At 39.4% G+C, this 19,135-nt stretch overlaps 1 protein-coding gene and 1 long non-coding RNA gene across 2 annotated transcripts; one reads left to right on the forward strand and one right to left on the reverse strand.

Annotated features, from left to right (window-relative positions):
* Positions 1 to 959: 959 nt before the first annotated feature.
* On the reverse strand, positions 960 to 3,204 carry LOC124879411 (proline-rich transmembrane protein 2-like). Its single transcript, XM_047383970.1, has 2 exons — positions 3,074 to 3,204; positions 960 to 2,458 (listed from the first exon to the last, which is right to left on the reverse strand). The coding sequence occupies exon 2, from the start codon at positions 2,449 to 2,451 to the stop codon at positions 1,612 to 1,614; it is 840 nt and encodes a 279-aa protein (XP_047239926.1). The 5' UTR covers positions 2,452 to 2,458; positions 3,074 to 3,204; the 3' UTR covers positions 960 to 1,611.
* Positions 3,190 to 6,683, forward strand: LOC124879423. The gene is made up of 2 exons (XR_007041032.1): positions 3,190 to 3,288; positions 4,501 to 6,683. It is a non-coding gene; the product is annotated as an uncharacterized LOC124879423 (long non-coding RNA).
* The last annotated feature ends 12,452 nt before the right edge of the window (positions 6,684 to 19,135 follow it).

The raw sequence follows: 19,135 nt of genomic DNA on the forward strand, positions 1-19,135 counted from the left end.
GGAAGCAAATACCAAGTTATGTTTTCTTTTTGTCCATGCTTTGACGATCGCAGTCGGCGGAGAGACAGGAAATCAACAAGGGAAGAGGGGACTGGAGTGCAGCACTTTTATTTATGAGCTGAAAGCCTCTGGTATGACAGGAATCACAAATAGTGCAACTTGTGCTGCTTATCTATCTTCTGCGTGCATCAAGAAGCGGTCCTGTCTGCAAACTGTGTCATTTACTAAAGCCGAGCTGGACCGAGATCACTGTCTAAAGTACGTCTCTCCCACTCTATGGGGACTCATCAGTTTGTTGTCCAAAGCGTGGGATTTACCCAGTTTCAATGCCTCAAGCCAGAGGTTGGCAAAGTTAGCTGTTTCTGAACAGAATTGTTTTTTATTTAGACTTTTTAATGTTACTCATGTTCCCTTTGTGACTTGAAGCCCTCTCACTTTGATAAGTTGCATGACTGTATAATCATTGTGGTTAAAAAAGACAGGCCTAATATTCCTTCCCCCTTGTTTTTTGTTATGAAGTTTTGGTTTTAAATTGCAATTCTAATACTTGCTTCCTGAATGCTTGTACAAGATTTTGGGATAGCAGCGACAGCAGAGGGAATGTGGGCGGAACATATGAAGAGCAGATTTCTCATGGACTGAAATGCAGTTAGACTGAAGACTTTTGACCCTGGCCCCCCAAAACCCTCCTTCCTCTGGAAAGAATGTGGTCCAGACTCTCCCCCTTCTCGCATTTTCTCTCCCTCGAGACACTAGAAAAGCATTGGTTCTCTTACATGATTTGAAATATGGAAGCTATAATTTGATCAGCATGTCTGACCTGTGTCACATGCATGTACTTAATGTACAGTAAGATGTTTTCTGTGATGAGAAAAGCTATGAAAAGGGTAAGTAACTAGTTCATTTGCTCCAAAATCAGTTAATGTTCTTGTTAAATAAATGGGCAGCAGGACCATAAAACAGATATATCACTTTTATTTTCAAAAGCAAGCCACTAATGAATAAAAATTAAAATCATTCCATTTAGAGTAATATTTGGAAGTTTAAACACTACTATTTGAATGCATAAAAATGTAATGGGAACATCAGTGCTGGTATGTGGTGCAGTCTAAACTCAGATAATTTTTGGTTTACTATTCTTGTAATCTGTCGTTTGGGTAAGACAACAATATTGTTTTTTGATGACCAGATTTAAAGACACACCTTTATTTTCTTTAAAAAGAAGCTTTTGTACACAGTGTTTCTCAAAAAGTTGTTTTAAAGCTGTGCTCGCTATTTCCTTAATGCATAGAGATATGTTTAAATATTTTGTTAGTGAGATTGCATAGAGGAAGACCTCTATTGTCTGACATTACATACTTTCATACTTGTAGTCTGTGGTGTTTGAACCAATTTACACCCCAAAGCCAAATCAACTGGTCGCTTACATTCATTAAAAACAGAAAAACATTAGTCCAACCTGTTGCACATCTCTTTTGGTTCAATAAAAAAGGATGTTTGGCATTCATTTTAAAAGCATTTGGGGTGACAAGTTTTCACTGACCCATTTAGAAGAAAGTTTCACAGAATAAAATATAGTTTTTCTTGTTTTGAGGATCATCTTTGATGGATTCACATTAACTCCATGGATGTGCTCATGTCTGTGATGGGAGTGTCATCGGGAATCTTGACTTCTCTTGCAATGATGTCGCTGAGAAGGTCATTTTCTTTCAGCTCGGAGTTTTTTAGGAGTTTGCTCACATTTTCCGCGTTGACCTCACTCCCAGTCATCTTCAGACACTCTTCAGCCTCCACCCCTGTCATCTTCTCCAGAAAGTCTGAATTAAACTCTTCTGGCTCTACTGTGGAATGGTGCTCACTTGCCGAAATGTTTGATGACTCATCTGGATCGAGAGGGATGATGGTTGGTGAAGAAATCACATCAGGGACATTATAGTCAATCAGTGGGGGTGAAGAAAGAACTGGATCAGTTAGATATTCTTGGTCTTTGTGCTCCACTACAGCCTCGGCTGGTGTTGGTACGGGCTCGGAGATGGGCTCAGTGTCTGCCTCTGACTGCAAAGCAGAGTTCTGTTCTGAAATATCCTCTGGGGTTGGATTTAAAGCAACTTGAGCTTCAGCTTCCTCTGTAGCTTTAGGTTTTGGTTGTGCAAACGATTCTGGTTCCAGGATATTGGCATTTAAGAACAGAGGTTTAGGCTGTGCTGGAGCCTGAGTTTCCTTTGCTAGCAGTTCTGACTGTTCATCCTCTTCTTCTTTAACCTCTGGTACACATTCATCTTTTGGTGGTTCTTCTGCCAACACATCTAGATCCTCTGCCCTAACAACCTCCTGCTTCATCCCAGAGTCTGATGTTGGTGTTGAATGTTCCACTGCAGGCTTCTGTTCACTGGCCACAGATGCTGCACTGCTGACAGGAGCCTCTCGCCTTCTGCTGAACTTGTTTCCCATGATGAACCTGAACAATTGATCAAAAAATATTTATTTTGCCTAAAATAAAAACTTTCAGCTTTGTACTTAGATTGTCGGTTGGTGATTAAGTCAAGAATTAAAGAAATCAAATTGAGAGACTCTGTTCGGGTAATCAGGATTTAATTATACAAGAAGCCGTTCTTTGTTGCTTTTTCTAAAGGATTGATTAAAACACTTGGTTTACTTGCTTGAATGTAGTCATATTAAATGAACAAAGTCTAATATATTGCCTGAAAGCATTCGCAATACTTTTACAACCCCGTTATAAGAAAATGTATAGCACAATTCGTAAATTCCTTTTCTGTCAACTTTTCCTAAATACTTTGAACCGCACATTCTTCCGTCAGAGCTGTCCGACCAATCATGTACCCCAAACTATTTTATTTGGCTATAAAACACACGGATACTAAAAAAATATATTTTTTGCCAAATATTATTTTAAGTAAAGCAGAAGGGAGAACGTTTTCAGAGGACCAGTACTACTTTTTGTTGGAAAAAAAAAACAAAAAACAACCCAAAAACCAAAATAAATTACTAGCGGAACAGCCCGATTTTAACGTGCTGGTGCCATTTAATAAAACATAACGATTTCTCCACTAACCTTTAACAAGCTCGTTGAGGTTCGCAATCAAAGTGCAGATGATCACTCAGCTCTCTGCAGAAGTCCGTGCGCCAGAGTCACCCCTCAAGCGCGCACCAGCGGGGCAGAGCCCGACCGTGCGCGTCCACGGGAAAGGCGTGCGCGCACCAACCTCAGATCGCCAGCTGAGCTTTGCGAGACACGCAGACGTCGACGTGATCCCTCTTCAATCGAAAGTAAGTAAACACAAACTACTTCAAGACAGTTTTGTTACTAATTGGAATATGACCTGCTTTATTGTCCTATAGAAAACCTACGAGTTTTTAAAAAAAGTCACCCCTGATCATTTTGCACATGAAAATAATAAAACGTTTAGACATAGAATAATCCAGCGTCTACACTGCGTGAGAGCATTTTAAAGTTAGCGTATAAATGATCTAACTTAGATTAACGCATAACATGTATAAAGTAATGATGGTATAAAGTAAACGTCTGATCCGCATAACTACATATTATGAAAGTAGTCTACTTTCACTTTCATAAGTCATGTTTGAAGGACGCTCATATACAGTCAACAAGTGGTGCAGAATTGAGCGTTAACCAAATTGATCTCTGTTTAAAATACACAGCGCCTAACAAAAGTATACTTTTACACATTTTCAGCTACAAACGTGTTTTAAAAGCAGTGCATATATGTACAGTGAATGCATATGTAAATTATGCAAGGTTTTCCTAATTGTTTACAATTAAAAAAATTTAAAATTATTCATAAGTCATACTGGAAGGATCCTAGTGATTTTCAAGCCTTTCCATAGAGTCTAAATAGAGTTTAGGCCTGGACTTTGCATCCCCACATTATAATGCAGCCACCACCATTTTTAGGGAGGGGATGTGTTCATTGCTATGTGTATTTTAAATTTGTGTATGTAAACTTTAGAAAAAGAAGTACTTTTTCCCTACTCAGACCAGAGTGCCTTTTTACATCTATTTTCTGTGTATTTTCTTGTGGTAAACATTAAATGGAACTGCCTTTTTTAATGATGGCTTTCTTCTTGTCACTCCTACATAAAGGTTAGACTTGTACAATACACAACTAATAGTTGTCAAAAGTTTCTTCTACCTGAATTACTATTGTTCTCTTGCCTATTTCTCTAAATAATGCTCTCCTTGGACAGCTAGTCTGTTTAGGTGGACGGCCATCTCGTGTTTGAGGTTGTGGCGTACTGTAGGCCTTCACAGAATCTGATGAGATTCAATTACTTACAGCTGAACTCTGAAAGCAACTGTTTGAACTGCATTTTATTCAGTGTTGTCATATTACCAGGGGATGAGTGCACTTGAAGGCTACTCTTCAGATTGTTATATTTAAAAAATGTTCTTTTCACATCACAAATAAGCACCACTTGTGTTGACAAGGTATTTTTGTTAACATTAATGTTAATTTACAGATCCAGAGTGCAGTGTGCTTTCCGTATGGCCGCTCTCTTAATAAGGAGTCCAAGAATAAAATCTTTGGGGATCTCCGTGCTGCTCCTGCTCATCTTCCTTCAGACCTTGCTGCTGCTCTACCCCGGTGTGTTCATCCACTCTGATGAAGTCCTCATTAGCCCTGGATTTTTCCATAGTGGAAAAATAGTGGGCCCTCTGTGTTTTTATGCTACAGTCTTGCTTGTGGCCTTTGCCCTGCTGAGCATGCTGTTAGCTGCTTATGCCAAAGACAGAACAACACTGAAATGCAGCATGGTCTGCCAGGCTGCATCAAGCCTGCTCACTCTGGGAAGCATCGTTATGTTTTGGATATGGTTTCACTTCTACTTGAGTTGGAAAGACATAACACCTTGGTTTTATTTGTGTGTGGGTGTGGAAATGCAGTTGATTATAACAACTGTGCTTACAAGGCTTTTAGGAAAGGCGCTGACTTCTGACTGGGAATAAATGGCTTCAAGCTTGCGCCAGCTTCCACAGGACAAAAAGACTTCATTACTATTTATGTTTATTGTCTTTGTTCAAATCCTATTGCTGATGTCATGACATACCTCTGAAATTATTTGATTTTAAGGTCCGGTTTGGAGAGTTTTGTTTTTACTGCTGTTCCAATGAGTTGGGTGTCTTTACCTTTGTAAAAAATTAAGAGGATAAGATTGAAACTGTGACAAAAAAGCAAAGCATTCATGAAGATTGTGCTGAAAATGTTCTGATATCTTACACTGAACAAGAAGTCTTTGTTCCACTGCAGCCATAACAACATATTTGAAGTTGTTATGGCTGAAGCCTTATTTGCAGCAGGCTTCTTATAAGAAGAACCGCCTACTACCTACTTTTCAGGGCTTTCTTAGTTTCTTGTATTGCATCATTAAAGAGAAATAAATCATTCTCATACATTTGCACTGCATGGTTGGTAAACAGATGAAGCTTGTTGGTCTTTATTTTCATTTAGAGGTTATATTGAAGCAGGAAGTTAGATAAAAGAGAGAAAAGTCTGGGATTCCCCCAAATTCAATTTCTTTAATGGCTGCCTAGCATATTAAACATAATGGGAAACAAAAATTTTGCTTATTTGTAATGATTAGTATTTTACCTCAACAGTATTTTACAACCTCTATTAGATGCTGGTATTAACATGTACCAGTGAACAAGTAATCAATTAATCTCCTGAAAGTTCTTCAAAATAATTCAAACATCAGCACTCCTGAGATCCATTTAATTTCAGCTGCAAATGTTTATAAGCTTACATGTGCAGATTAAAGATGCGATATGAGAGTAAACATACAACAAAGTACAAAGTTCAGGATCATCGCAGAGATTTTAACCCATGGACAACTTTGACAGTGATGCACATTTAGACACAACTAAAGGTTTTCCCTAAAAGATTTACTGTATTCCAAATAGTTGTCTAAACTGCTTAGATTAGCTACGTGCAGCTCTGATTTTTTTAATGGATTTCAGACCTGTATTCATCACTGTCCGCATCATTCAGGACGCATGTTAACAAGCCTTGGTGAACATGTTTCTAAATTGCTTGAAAGCACAAAATGTGGAGATATGCATTATCGCGTTATTATAGCGTTATCACTCTGCACATGAATTAGGAAATGGTTTTGAACTTGAAACTGGAAGTAATTGAGGGTCTGATGGCATTTCTAGACCCAAGTCCCAACATCAGAGGTAAATGTAACACAGCACAGGTAGCAGCTAGCACTCATTCCTAGTTAACTATCATCGTCATTTCATGGGATTTCTCCTAATTTTTTCTTTTCTTTTGAGAATATTCTTGCCGTCTTACCTCTCTGAGCTGCTTCACCCATATTCTCCTCGTCAGTGCCTCAGGTCCGTTCCAGGTTTACAGAACAATCTCCCTTTATCAGACATGTCCTGTTATTGTTCACTTTTAAAACTCTTCTAAAAACACATCTTTATTCCTTGGCTTTTGGCACAGCCTGAGGCTTTTTGATTGTACTTTTGTCTTTGCCGTTTTATTGATTTGCCTGTTCTTACACTGTAGTTCTTTTTTCTTGTTTAAGTTGTAAATCTTCCTTGATTTTACATGTACAGCACTTTGTTGCAGCTGTGGTTGTTTAAAAGTATTTTATAAATAAATAAAGTAAGTTATCATGTGTGTTTGAACAACTTATCCCATTGGCTGTTGTTACTTATCTGCTCAACATTTCAGTTGTGTTTCTGCACATGTTTAACCTTGCAAATAATACCAACATTTCTTCTGAGTACCACTGAAAGCAACCCAAGTACCACGAGTACTACTTGAACTATAGTTTGAGAATTGTGAATTTATAGCAATGCCAAACCTGAACTAGAACGTCAAATAAAAATGTTCAGTCATTTCAACACACAAGCTAAGTGACTCAGAGCAATATTAAAGTAAGCACTGAATTTAAAGCTTGTGAGGTTTCTGTCAACACAATGTGGACTAAAGTACAGCCACGCTCTCACCCCCCCCCCCCCCCCCCCCCCCCCCAACCAGTACACTTAATAATTTTATAAAATATCTATGTTTTTAACAGTCCATGAGGGTTTCACATGATGATGATCAAATGCAGGAATATTGCAGTGGCATCCGTGTCAAATATTGGATAGTTTTCCCAAACTGTGGCCTGTGAGGGGGAGCAGGGTTCATCCCCAAACACGTTTCTCTTAAATCAAGTAATTTAAGCTGCCTTATAAAAGGTTTCAAATGTCCTACAAACACTGAAAAACGTATTCAGTCAGGTGAAAAATATTTCTCGTACAAGCTGTAAAGTATCATCCTCCTCTGCTGCCGTCTGCAGCTGCTCACGGTCTTTCTCAGCTTGCAAATAGTTGTTCATGGGATAATGGCATCCCTCAGCAAACCCTGATCTCTCTCCTTCGGGGTCAGGATGCTGTTGATTCCTGATGTTAGGCACGGTTTCCACCTCTGTAATGTCCAAGTCTGTTTCTGAAACGTACGTCATTTCCAGGTCATCACAGCAGTCTGAGGACTCTTCCTCTAAAGGCAACATCACTGGCTTTGATGTTACCTCTGAAGTGGCCGGGTGTACTTCCTTCGTGGAAGCAGGCTTTGCTTTTCTCTCAACCTGTATTTGAGAAAGAGGGAGGTACATGTAGTATGTACAAAGATAATGAAATCTGGAGAATATTGGAGGTGAAAGTAAAAAAAAAAAAAACGTCCTCTGGTAACATTTATTATGAGATAAAGACTTTGTACCATACAAACAGGTGAGGCACATTATTGTAGCTGTTTCATTTCTGTCTAGACATGCTTTAAAGTACACCAATAAGGCATAACATTATGATCACCTGCTCAATGTTGTGTTGTACCTTTAAACAGCCCTCAACCACCAAGGCACAGACTCCACTACACCCCTGAAGGCATCCATCAGGGAATACCCTTTCTTGCATCAAGGAAGGTGGTAAGTGTCAAAGTGATATCCACATTGCTGACAGGTCCCAAAGTTTGACCCAGTTGCCTAACCATCACAATTTGGCCCCTGGGTAAACTTGCTCAAATCGTTACACTTGCCCATTTTTCCTGATTCTAATACATCTCCTTCTAGGACATAAGGACATAATGTTCACTTGCTGTCTTATCTTTCCCAGTTTCTACCAGCAGCCATAATGAAGGGAGGATCTGGTATTTAAGTAACCTGTCGGTGGTCATAATATTGTGCCTGATCGGTTTATATTCAAACAGACATATCCAGTTATGTGCAACTCCAGTTGCACAAGTATTACGTTTCCACAGCTCAAAATCTAACGCCAAACATTAATGAACACAACGGTGTCACTTGCTAGTGAAGTGGGAAACAATTCCAAGGATCCTCCTTACACAAAATGGAATAAAGAGCAAAGAAAAATAAATTTGGGCTTTTGTCAACTTTTTGTTATTGTCTTTCTTTGTATTTTACGTGTATTTTACTTTTTATAAATAAACTGTAATTTCCCTTTGCTTTGTGTGAAACACCTGTTTTGACGGATTCAGGTATCAAAAAAACAGGAGGAAAGAAAAACATGCAAAACAGTGCCACCTGCTGGTGGAGCGGGAACGTCGCATCTTTGCAGGAACCCTTGGTGAGAAATGAAACTGCAGCTTCTACCAGCTCCACTTCGTTCATACAGTAAAACGCAGCTCTAAGGACAAACCAGTTCGTATCTGTTAGTTAGACACACTACCATTAACCACAACTGAATCATAAAACTGATGAACTGTCGTTTTGCCTTTTCGCTACCTTGTTGCTCTTCTTTTTCTCTGATTCTTCAATGGTGCCTTTTCTTTCACTTTAACCTCTTTCTTTGCCATCCACGAAGGGAGCGCCCGCTGTCTTTCCGCCATGTTTAACGCTTTAATTGGCACAGCCTGTTTTAGGATTTAAAATTAAGATTGGTTCTCCAGACAGACCTCCATTAAATGTCTGCATGTGAAACAACAGAACGTGTCCTGTTGTTAAATAATGTGACTAATGGTCTCCATAGCGCCACTAACAGTTCGATGTAGTGTATTGCAGCGTGTTACCACCGCCCTGTGATCAACAAACACTAAACACTTCATCAACTACTAAAATAATACCTCAGAGAAAACTTCAGTTCCTCCTATAGATTGCATTATAGCTATCGGAAATATATACGTTTAAAATGTTTAATAAGTAAAATAAGTTTTTAATAAGTAAAAAAAAAATGCAAAGCTTGTTTATGTAATGCTTCTTCCGCCGTTTCGTTTTTATTGATATGCACTGGCATACATTTGTTATGTGGTTGTAAAGCTGGATAAGCAATTTGGCTGTTATTATGCTATGAGGAAATCACATGCTCCATGATGCAGGGGAGCAACAAGCCTAGTCAAAAGGAGGTCATCCCAAGACATTTAGCTTACACATTAAACCTACAAATTAATCCTGTTCCAAAAACAGTTGTTTTGTAAAAGGTAATCAAACATCATAGCATATTTATTATGTTCACTTTAATTATGGCTTGAAAACCGAGATTTCAATATAGTTTCATTTGTCCCTCCTTTGAAACTTACCGTACATATTTGGACATGAAGTTAGGTTGCCTAGATGTAAAAGCACTCCAGTCATATGCCAATTTAGCTCAATGGCTTGAGTATAAGTTAAGTATGTAAGGTATTGAGTTATTTCTCCATAATTTGCGTATGTCTTCAATTTAAATTAGAATGGTCTTACGTCATTTGGATTTCCTATAATTCATCTGCTTCTCAACTAAAGCCAATATAAATACAATTTTCTAAATATTGACACAGAGATATGGTCTCTAGCTATTTATTAAGTAGATCAGTTGTTTACATGATGCTTCCAATTCTAACACAAATATTTAAAAAAATAACCAGGAAGGATGAAGAGTAAACATCCCAAAAAAGAACATTTCTTTTTAGAAAGCGTGTTTGTGATTAGAAATAACATAGGCATCTCAGGCTTCAATATACGAGTGGTATCTTTAAAATCTGTTTTCAGTTGATATGTTGCTTTTGCACAGTTGTATCAGGTTCAACATGCAAATTGTTGCAGTCTTCAAATTATTTTTTTTGAAACAGAATTCTTGCTAAAATAGTAAAAAAGACCAAACATTATTCGGTATCTTTAAGTGTTAAAATTTAGTTTTTAGCATCAAACTGAAATGAAACACTAATAAGATTTAGTTGACAGAAATGCTTGAAGTGCAAAGCAAAATGTCTGTATACCTATAGTAGGTACTTTTGCCCTTGGAAGTGTCCTTACTCAAAATATTTAAATGAGTGGATAAAAGTGTGGCCATTATGTCTGCTTTTAGAGCTGCTGGTGTAACAGAAATCTTCAACTGCCTTTGTTTTAAACAAGCATAAATATATGAACAAGTGTTCATGCACTTTTTATAAAGTCTTGTAACATTTATGAAGTGTGAATCTTTCAGCTTATGATTTACCCCATATTGTTTAATGCATGTACACTGGGATGGTGGCTGTACAAAATGTAAAGTCTTTTACTTTTCTCTGTGATGTTCATACTTTTGACATTTTTGTTTTGGTCATACTTAATAATCATCTCACTATCTGGGGATGACAATTTAATGCCTTATACATAGTTTATGAGTGCCCCACTGAGGGGTCAAATATGTTTTAGCAAAGTTAAAAGGAAAAGGGTCAGACTGCCTTCCTGTTGGAGCCAGTTCAAATGTTCTTCATGCCGAGGTGTCTGCAGAAAGAGTGTTCTCTATCTACAGTTTAGCATGGGGTTACGTAACTTTGTTGGATCACAGCTGCAACATAGATAGATAGATAGATAGTGATGTAAATTCTGTAGCAGTGGAGCATAGGTGATCTATATATGGTGCTTCTAGGTTGAAACGCAATGGATACATCCAAGAAAAAAACTGTGGCGTCTTAGCTTAGCTGGAGATAAACTTGTGTATCTTTGTATGTTGCCGAAACACCATGCCAACAGTGCTGGTACCGCACCACATGTGTAAATCATTGACTTTATTTTTATGACCCTTGTGTACTTACAGATTGTACCTTATTATGAAACATTAGAGAGGGTCAAAGAAACTGTGTAGTTAGGAAAAGGAAAAAAAACAAACTGAAATTAATCAGATTCAAACCATGACAACCAAACATCTGTAACAGATGTTGATCAACAAATATACACAAGAACTGTAGTTTGTTGGAAGTGATCAGGGTCAGAACTATGCTGCATAATTAAAATTGCATTTAATTCTTAACATCCAATTTCACCTCTCCTCCACTAAGAGTCACTGTTGTCTCATCGGCATTCATGCAGATACTGATAAATATTAAACTACACTCTTTTTTTGTTTTCTCCACTCATGTTTTTATTCTCTTACTGAAATTTACTCCAGCACTTTTGCTCCCACCTTTCAAGATATAGTCAATAAAAAAACTGTTATTTATTTAGTTATTGTTTCATAGACATAAATGTTAATTTTTCTGTCGATAATGTGTTGAATGACTGCTTGCTTGCAGGTCTGTGTGTCTTGTTCTAATACTGGCCAACAGTAGATAATCTTTCCCTGCCTTGTTGCATGACACCTTCTATTCTCTCCTTGCAACCTCTTTTTATCTTTTTATCACCCATCCTCAATCTCCAAGCCCCCAGTGGTCTAGTATCAGACTTTCACTTTCTGTCACTCTGTAAACAAAGCTGGCTTCTTGTACTTGGCCCTTTTAATTATCTCTCTTAAGCTCCTTCTTGCAAGTGCTTAGGGCTTGATTGCAAAGAGCAGCTTTATATATTTGACTAAATTAAAAACGGGGAAGGAAGGGTGGGAAAAAAGAAAGCTGAAGTCAACCATGCACATTGAATGTAATTTCCCCTAAAGCTTTCGAGTATAGTGCATTTTAGGAACAACAAATAATCAACATTTGTGTTATTATTTACAGCAGATAACACTCAGCAACTAAACCACTGACCCAGATTTACCTATACATTGGATTTTATGTAAGAAAGCTGTAAAGCTAGTTTTCACAAACTACAAATAGATGAGTATTTACCAGAGATCTGCTAGACACATGCAAAGCTGCATTCAGTTGTAAAAAAACATTATGCACATCCCTTATAAAAAAGAAACAAAACAGAAAACCTAATATTTAAAACATTTGATCACTTTTGCCTCATATTTCATTGCTCAGTACATTACAAAAATTATCAATACATTAAAAAACCCATCTGTGTAGAAACGAGTTTAGCATGGGACTCATCCTCCCCCAGGCTTCCTGCCACATCCAAAGATCAGGCTGTAAGAAGATTTCTGTGCCCTAATGGCATAAATCTTGTCACTGCTTTTCTTGCATGCTGAATTTCAGGTCAAACATGGCCAAAGTGTGACCTGAGTCAAAGTCTTAAAGTTACTTATATAAGACCATCAGTATGACAGTTTTTCTTTATTACGCATTTTATGTTACCATCACAATGTTAAAGGACCGACTCAAAAAGTTAAACATACAGCTCTGCAAACATTTAGGTGTCGATATTTTATTATGTCTGTTTGGACTGGAGAGGAGTTGATTAGCAGAGTCTGGGCATACATTTTACCTAAACTATTCTGAATCTATTCTGGGTTTCTGCTGCCTTTCCGTCATGTTACCTTGATCTTAAAGTCATTGCAATGGACTTAACCCTGCTTTGAGTAAGTGTCATTAGCATTGCCCATCTGTCTCAGAAAGCTAGAAAATCAGAAAGCCTCGTTGCAATTGCCCATATGGTGCAGAAGAGCATTGGAAAGAGTTTGATTCGGATTTGGATGCTGTGGATTTATACAGTGGGGCAAAATACCCCACAGTATGTGTACGTCCGTCCGTCCGTCCACCGTCTATCTATCTATCTATCTATCTATCTATCTATCTATCTATCTATCTATCTATCTATCTATCTATCTATCTATCTATCTATCTATCTATCTATCTATCTATCTATCTATCTATCTATCTATCTATCTATCTATCTATCTATCTATCTATCTATCTATCTATCTATCTATCTATCTATCAGGTTCAGAGATGGTATTAAACATGCCATAGTTGTACTGAGTGGTTATCCGAGCTATTGTTGCCTTTCTATTGTTTTGTCTAGCTTTTCTCCTCTAAACTCTGACACTCTGACATCAACAATACCTTTTTGTTCAAGCAACTGCTGCTCATCAAATTTTTTCTGACCATTCTCGGTAAACCCGATAAGTGGTTTTAAGTGAAAAATCCCTGTAAATCAGCAGTTTCTCAAACATACAGATTTGCCTGTTTGGCACCAACATTACTACGTTCAAAGTCACTTAAATCCCCGTTTTTACTTATTCTTTTGAACTTTAACTTCATTTTGTCAACCACTGCAACTGGAACTGAGCATCAAAAGATCCTGTAAAAACACAGACAAAGGACCATTCTCCTTGTTAGACACAAGCATGGGATTACAGAGAAATCAAGGGACAGTAATCTCAAATATTTATGAACTAAACTATTATCCCACCAGTGATTTTTATTTAAAAGTTGCTCCTTTAGGCTTAAACCACAAGTCTCCTTTTCTGATATTGGTCTAATGGGGTCAGTTTGTTGTATTTTTTCATCTAATCTGTTGTGTTGTGTGGACCTGAGATGAGAAAAGAGTTCATGAGTCTCTCATGCAGCTTTGGGCACATCTGTAGAAATCAGTGTCATTGAAAGATTGGGGTATGAAATGGTTGGAAGGCTGGCATTGTTTTATGAGGTCAGTTTGTTTCCTTTCTTTGTCTAATCTGTCCTCATACAGGCCTGAGGTAAGAACAGAGGTTAGCATCAGCCCTTCCTGCCTTATGATATGTCTGCATCTGTCTAAGAATAGGATATTTGTGTTAACTCTCAGGGCTCAACCTCCTGGGACAGCATAGCTCTGACTTCTAAGCTGGGTATTATGCTAAGAATCATCTATGGTGATGATTAAATTTCAAGTTGTAGATTTATTTTGATAGTGCTTTTCTAACAAATATCTTTGAATGTCCTCAAAGAAAAGTAAGAATAAAATGTAAATTATAACAACTTGTTTATTAACAGCTGCCCTGTTTTTTTTTTTTTTTTTTCATTTACTGAGTGTGGGATTTAACTTTCCCCAATGCTCATACATGAGAGTGATTTGTTGTGGCATAATCTGAAGTAATATCTCATGCTCAGAGACAATAAAATCTGAAGGATTAAGACATGAGAAGAAAGGGCTGGGGAAATGGGACCTGCCTGGGAAGCTGGAAGCTTTTCCACAATGCTGAAGATAAGAATTCTTGACTCTAATGACTGCACCTCAGCTGACTCGTTCGTGAAACTCCTGAAGTTTGCAGATGACACCACTGTCATTGGACTGATCCAGGACGGTGATGAGTCTTTATACAGACAGGAGGTGGATCGGCTGGTACACTGGTGTAGTCAGAACTACCTTGAACTCAACCCACTCAAGACTGTGGAAATGGTGGTGGACTTTCGGAGAACACCACCCCCATACACCCCCCTCACCATCCTCAACAACACCCTGTCAGCTGTGGACCACTTCAGGTTCTTAGGAACCAACATCTCTGAGGACCTAAGATGGTCTTCACACATAGACACTGTTCGGAAGAAGGCCCAGCAGAAATTGTACTTCCTGAGGCAACTCAAGAAGTTCAACCTTCCACAGGAGCTGCTGGTCATCTTCTACACTGCCATCATTCAGTCTGTCCTGTCTTCATCCATCTCAGTGTGGTTTGGCTCATCCACAAAACAGGACAGGTCAAGACTGCAACAAATAATCAGGTCTACAGAGAGAATAATCAGGGCTGACCTTCCTTCCATCCAGAACTTATACAGGTCTAGGGTCAGGAAAAGAGCTGCTAAAATATTTGCAGACCCCACACACCCTGCACATAAACTGTTCAGAGTTTTACCTTCAGGCCGCCGCTACAGAGCACTGTTCACTAAAACCAACCACCACAGAGACAGTTTCTTCCCCCAGGCTGTTTCTCTGTTGAACATTTAATAGAGTACCAAACAACTGCATACTGATGTTGCAAATGCACCTTTTTATTTATATATGTGTATATTTGTATATTGTATATATGTATATTCTTTAATGCAAAAAACAAAAACCAGAGAGCAAAGTGTACCGGAGTCAAATTCCTTGTTTGTATGTACGAACTTGGCAATAAAGCTGATTCTGATTCTAAATCTAAATTGTTCATCAACAACAAAATGTAAAATGCACAGGGATAAGCTGCTAGTGCCATGGAAGTAGTAATAAATTAATGAGTTTTCTTTGGAAGCTGCTAAGTATCGCTCATATTCTCTCAGGTGAACGATGTCAACTCAGTGGCACTGATTCCCAGAAGGTTAGGGCATTTATGTTAAAGCAGTCTGATGTATCTATATATAACTGTGATGGAATATTTGACCACTCTCCTTGGCATACTCATTTCGGGCACATTCACACTGCTGGTCTGGTCCAAGTAAAAGTGAGAAAATTCCAACCTTCAGTTGGCCCGGTTTGCTTTAACACAGAGATTTTTTACTCAAGCAGTTTCATGTTTTGGGGACAGTGTTACGTTGATTGAGAAGAAAAAAAGCACAAAGAAGAAAGTCTGTTTCTGTTGCTTCTTTGGCTTTCAAACGTAGTTGTCTTCACTACTTCACGTAGCCTCACAAGACGTTTTGGAACTCTCGTCTTTGGATTTGCGCTCTTACCTTGTTTTTTCTATACTTCTTCTACTACTAAAATGTGCTGCTCTTATGTTACATCCTCTCTTCCTGCTTTTGGTATGCTGGCCCAGCATGCATTTACACTACAAGAGAAACACTCCAGGGTCTGGATGAACCATGCCAAAACCAGGAGTTTTAACCGTGCCGGGGTATGGTTCTCTGGGCCTTTTCAGGGTCTGGGATGGGTTCACACTGGCGTGATCCACTCCAGAAACTGGACTCTGGCATTGTACAAAGTGTTCCGAAGGTTTGGTGTGAAAACACTGTTAAATTCATTGACCTCTAGGACTCAGATGGAGGGGACTTCCTGATACTTTTTAGACTAAGCCCCAGGACCAAGGCTCAACCAACAGACACCCGCAAGCACCCCCACCCAGTCTTGGTTCCTGAAAGGTGAGCATGTATTTGTTGTCTGGGCAGTGTCCACTTGTAATTGTGGTTTGCCATTCATTGACCTCTGAGACAAAATTTGCCATAGGAGACCCTGGCAGGAGCTGAAACCGGACAACCTACACCCTTACATCATAGGGGTGTATAAACCTCTCCACCACATTAAACTGGAAATTCTTTATAGATCTGGGATACAACCAACTAAAATGAGCCTCCCTCGTAGGGTGACTTGACGTAGAGCCAAAAGGATCAAAGGAAGTACGCTGAAGGGGTTCTGGCATATGATAAGGATTCACGAACGCCTCCATTTAGACGATTTCAGGGCAAATCCCACTGAGAGGAGACCCAGGACCAGGCCGCAAATCTGCAGGAGGGACTATGTATATCACTTCTGATCTCGGAACGCCTTGGGATCCCCCGGAATAAGATAAAGAATGATCGTAAGGAGAGGGATGTCCAGGTTTCCCTCATGGATCAGTTACCCCCGCCACCTGACCTCAGATAAGCAGAAGGCAATAAATGGCTTCTGAGTATAGACTACCCCGTTAAGGATAATTTACAAATTTTCCCATGGGTTGAGGTTGAGACTTCAGGGAGGCTTAATATTAGTCCGATTTATTCCAAAACCAGTTTTGATGTGTGTTTTGAATCTTACTGTTGGAACCCCGGCTGCTGTCAACCCTTTATTTCTGTGGGTATCATTGATTTGAAGTAAAGTTGAATAATTTAGAGGTAGTCTTCTGCATCAATATACACTGCTAAAAAAAAAATAAAGGGAACACTCAAATAACACATCTTAGGTCTGAAGGAATGAAATATTCTCATTGAATACTTTGTTCTGTACAAAGTTGAATGTGCCGACAACAAAATCACATAAAAATCATCAATGGATATCAAATATATTAACTAATAGAGGCCTGGATTTGGAGTCACACACAAAATTAAAGTAGAAAAACACACTACAGGCTGATCCAACTTTGATGTAATGTCCTTAAAACAAGTCAAAATGAGGCTCAGTATTGTGTGTGGCCTCCACGTGTCTGTATGACCTCCCTACAACGCATGGGCATGCTCCTGATGAGACAGCAGATGGTCTCCTGAGGGATCTCCTCCCAGACCTGGACTAAAGCATCCGCCAACTCTTGGACAGTGCGTGGTGCAATGTGATGTTGGTGGATGGAGCGAGACATGATGTCCCAGATGTACTCAACTGGATTCAGGTCTGGGGAACAGACGTGCCAGTCCATAGCTTCAATGTCTTCATCTTGAAGGAACTGCTGACACACTCCAGCCACATGAGGTCTATCTAGCATTGTCCTGCATTAGGAGGAACCCAGGGCCAACCGCACCAGCATATGGTCTCACAAGGGGTCTGAGGATCTCGTCTCGGTACCTAATGGCAGTCAGCCTACCTCTGGTGAGCACACGGAAAGAAATGCCACCCCACACCATTACTGACCCACTGCCAAACCGGTCATGCTGAAGGATGTTGCAGGCAGCAGATCGCTCTCCACGGTGTCTCCAGACTCTGTCACGTCTGTCACATGTGCTCAGTGTGAACCTGCTTTCATCTGTGAAGAGCACAGGGCGCTAGTGGCGAATTTGCCAATCCTGGTGTTCTCTGGCAAATGCCAAGCGTCCTGCATGGTGTTGGGCTGTGAACACAACTCCCATTGGTGGACGTTGGGTCCTCATACCATCCCCATGGAGTCGGTTTCTAACCGTTTGTGCAGACACATGCACGTTTGTGGCCTGCTGGAGGTCATTTTGCAGGGCTCTAGCAGTGCTCCTCCTGTTCCTCCTTGCACAAAGGCGGAGGTAGCGGTCCTGCTGCTGGGTTGTTGCCCTCCTACGGCCTCCTCCACGTCTCCTGGTGTACTGGCCTGTCTCCTGGTAGCGCCTCTAGACTCTGGACACTACGCTGACAGACACAGCAAACCTTCTTGCCACAGCTCGCATTGATGTGCCATCCTGGATGAGCTGCACTACCTGAGCCACTTGTGTGGGTTGTAGAGTCCGTCTCATGCTACCACGAGTGTCAAAGCACCACCAACATTCAAAAGTGACCAAAACATTAGCCAGAAAGCATAGGTACTGAGAAGTAGTCTGTGTTCTTAAAAATTTTAACAAAAGTTGTTTTTACCCCAGTGACTCAGCTTCCTTAGTTAGAACTCAGTGATTGCTTAGTTAAATTTCAATTGATGCAAATGACTGTTATTATTGGACTATAACTGCATTATACCAGCGAACCCAAGGATCATTCTCTCTTAGCACAAGATGCTTTCCCCTACATAGAGGACTTAATGATATAATTACCTCTTTAGAAAGATTGGTTTAGAATCAGCTCTTAGCAGCAAAACCCAAAGGATTATTAATGTTATCTGTATCATTGTAATGTTGGCCAGAGATTTTTAGATTTCCTAGAAGGATTGTAGTATCATTTGATTTGTTTTTCTGTGTCTGTATCTATGTTTATTTTCTTTGTGATTGTGTTGTAATTGTATGTACAGCGCTTTGAGTGTCTCGTTACTGAAAAGCGCTATATAAATAAACTTACCTTACCTTACCTTACCTGTGGTCCCCATCTGCAGAACCACTCCTTTATTGAGTGTGTCTTGCTAATCGCCAAAGATTTCCCCCTGTTGTCTATTCCATTTGCACAACAGCATGTGAAATTGATTGTCAATCAGTGTTGCTTCCTAAGTGGACAGTTTGATTTCACAGAAGTTTGATTTACTTGGAGTTATATAGTATTGTTTTAAGTGTTCCCTTTATTTTTTTGAGCAGTGTATATTACTGGATTGGACATCACCTACTAGCCACTATAGATAGGGATGTGTGCACGCAGGCGCCATTGCGTTGCATTGAGTCATGTCAACAAAACCATGCTTTTCCGATGAGAGGTGAACCTGCATCTGTCATCTGGTCATTGCGCCCTTATTTTTTATTCGATTTTCACTCTATCATACTGTCAGTTGTGAACAAAACACAACTTTCTGAGTGTT

This window comes from Girardinichthys multiradiatus, chromosome 2 (assembly GCF_021462225.1).
Source record: "Girardinichthys multiradiatus isolate DD_20200921_A chromosome 2, DD_fGirMul_XY1, whole genome shotgun sequence".
In the NCBI taxonomy this organism is placed as follows: domain Eukaryota; kingdom Metazoa; phylum Chordata; class Actinopteri; order Cyprinodontiformes; family Goodeidae; genus Girardinichthys; species Girardinichthys multiradiatus.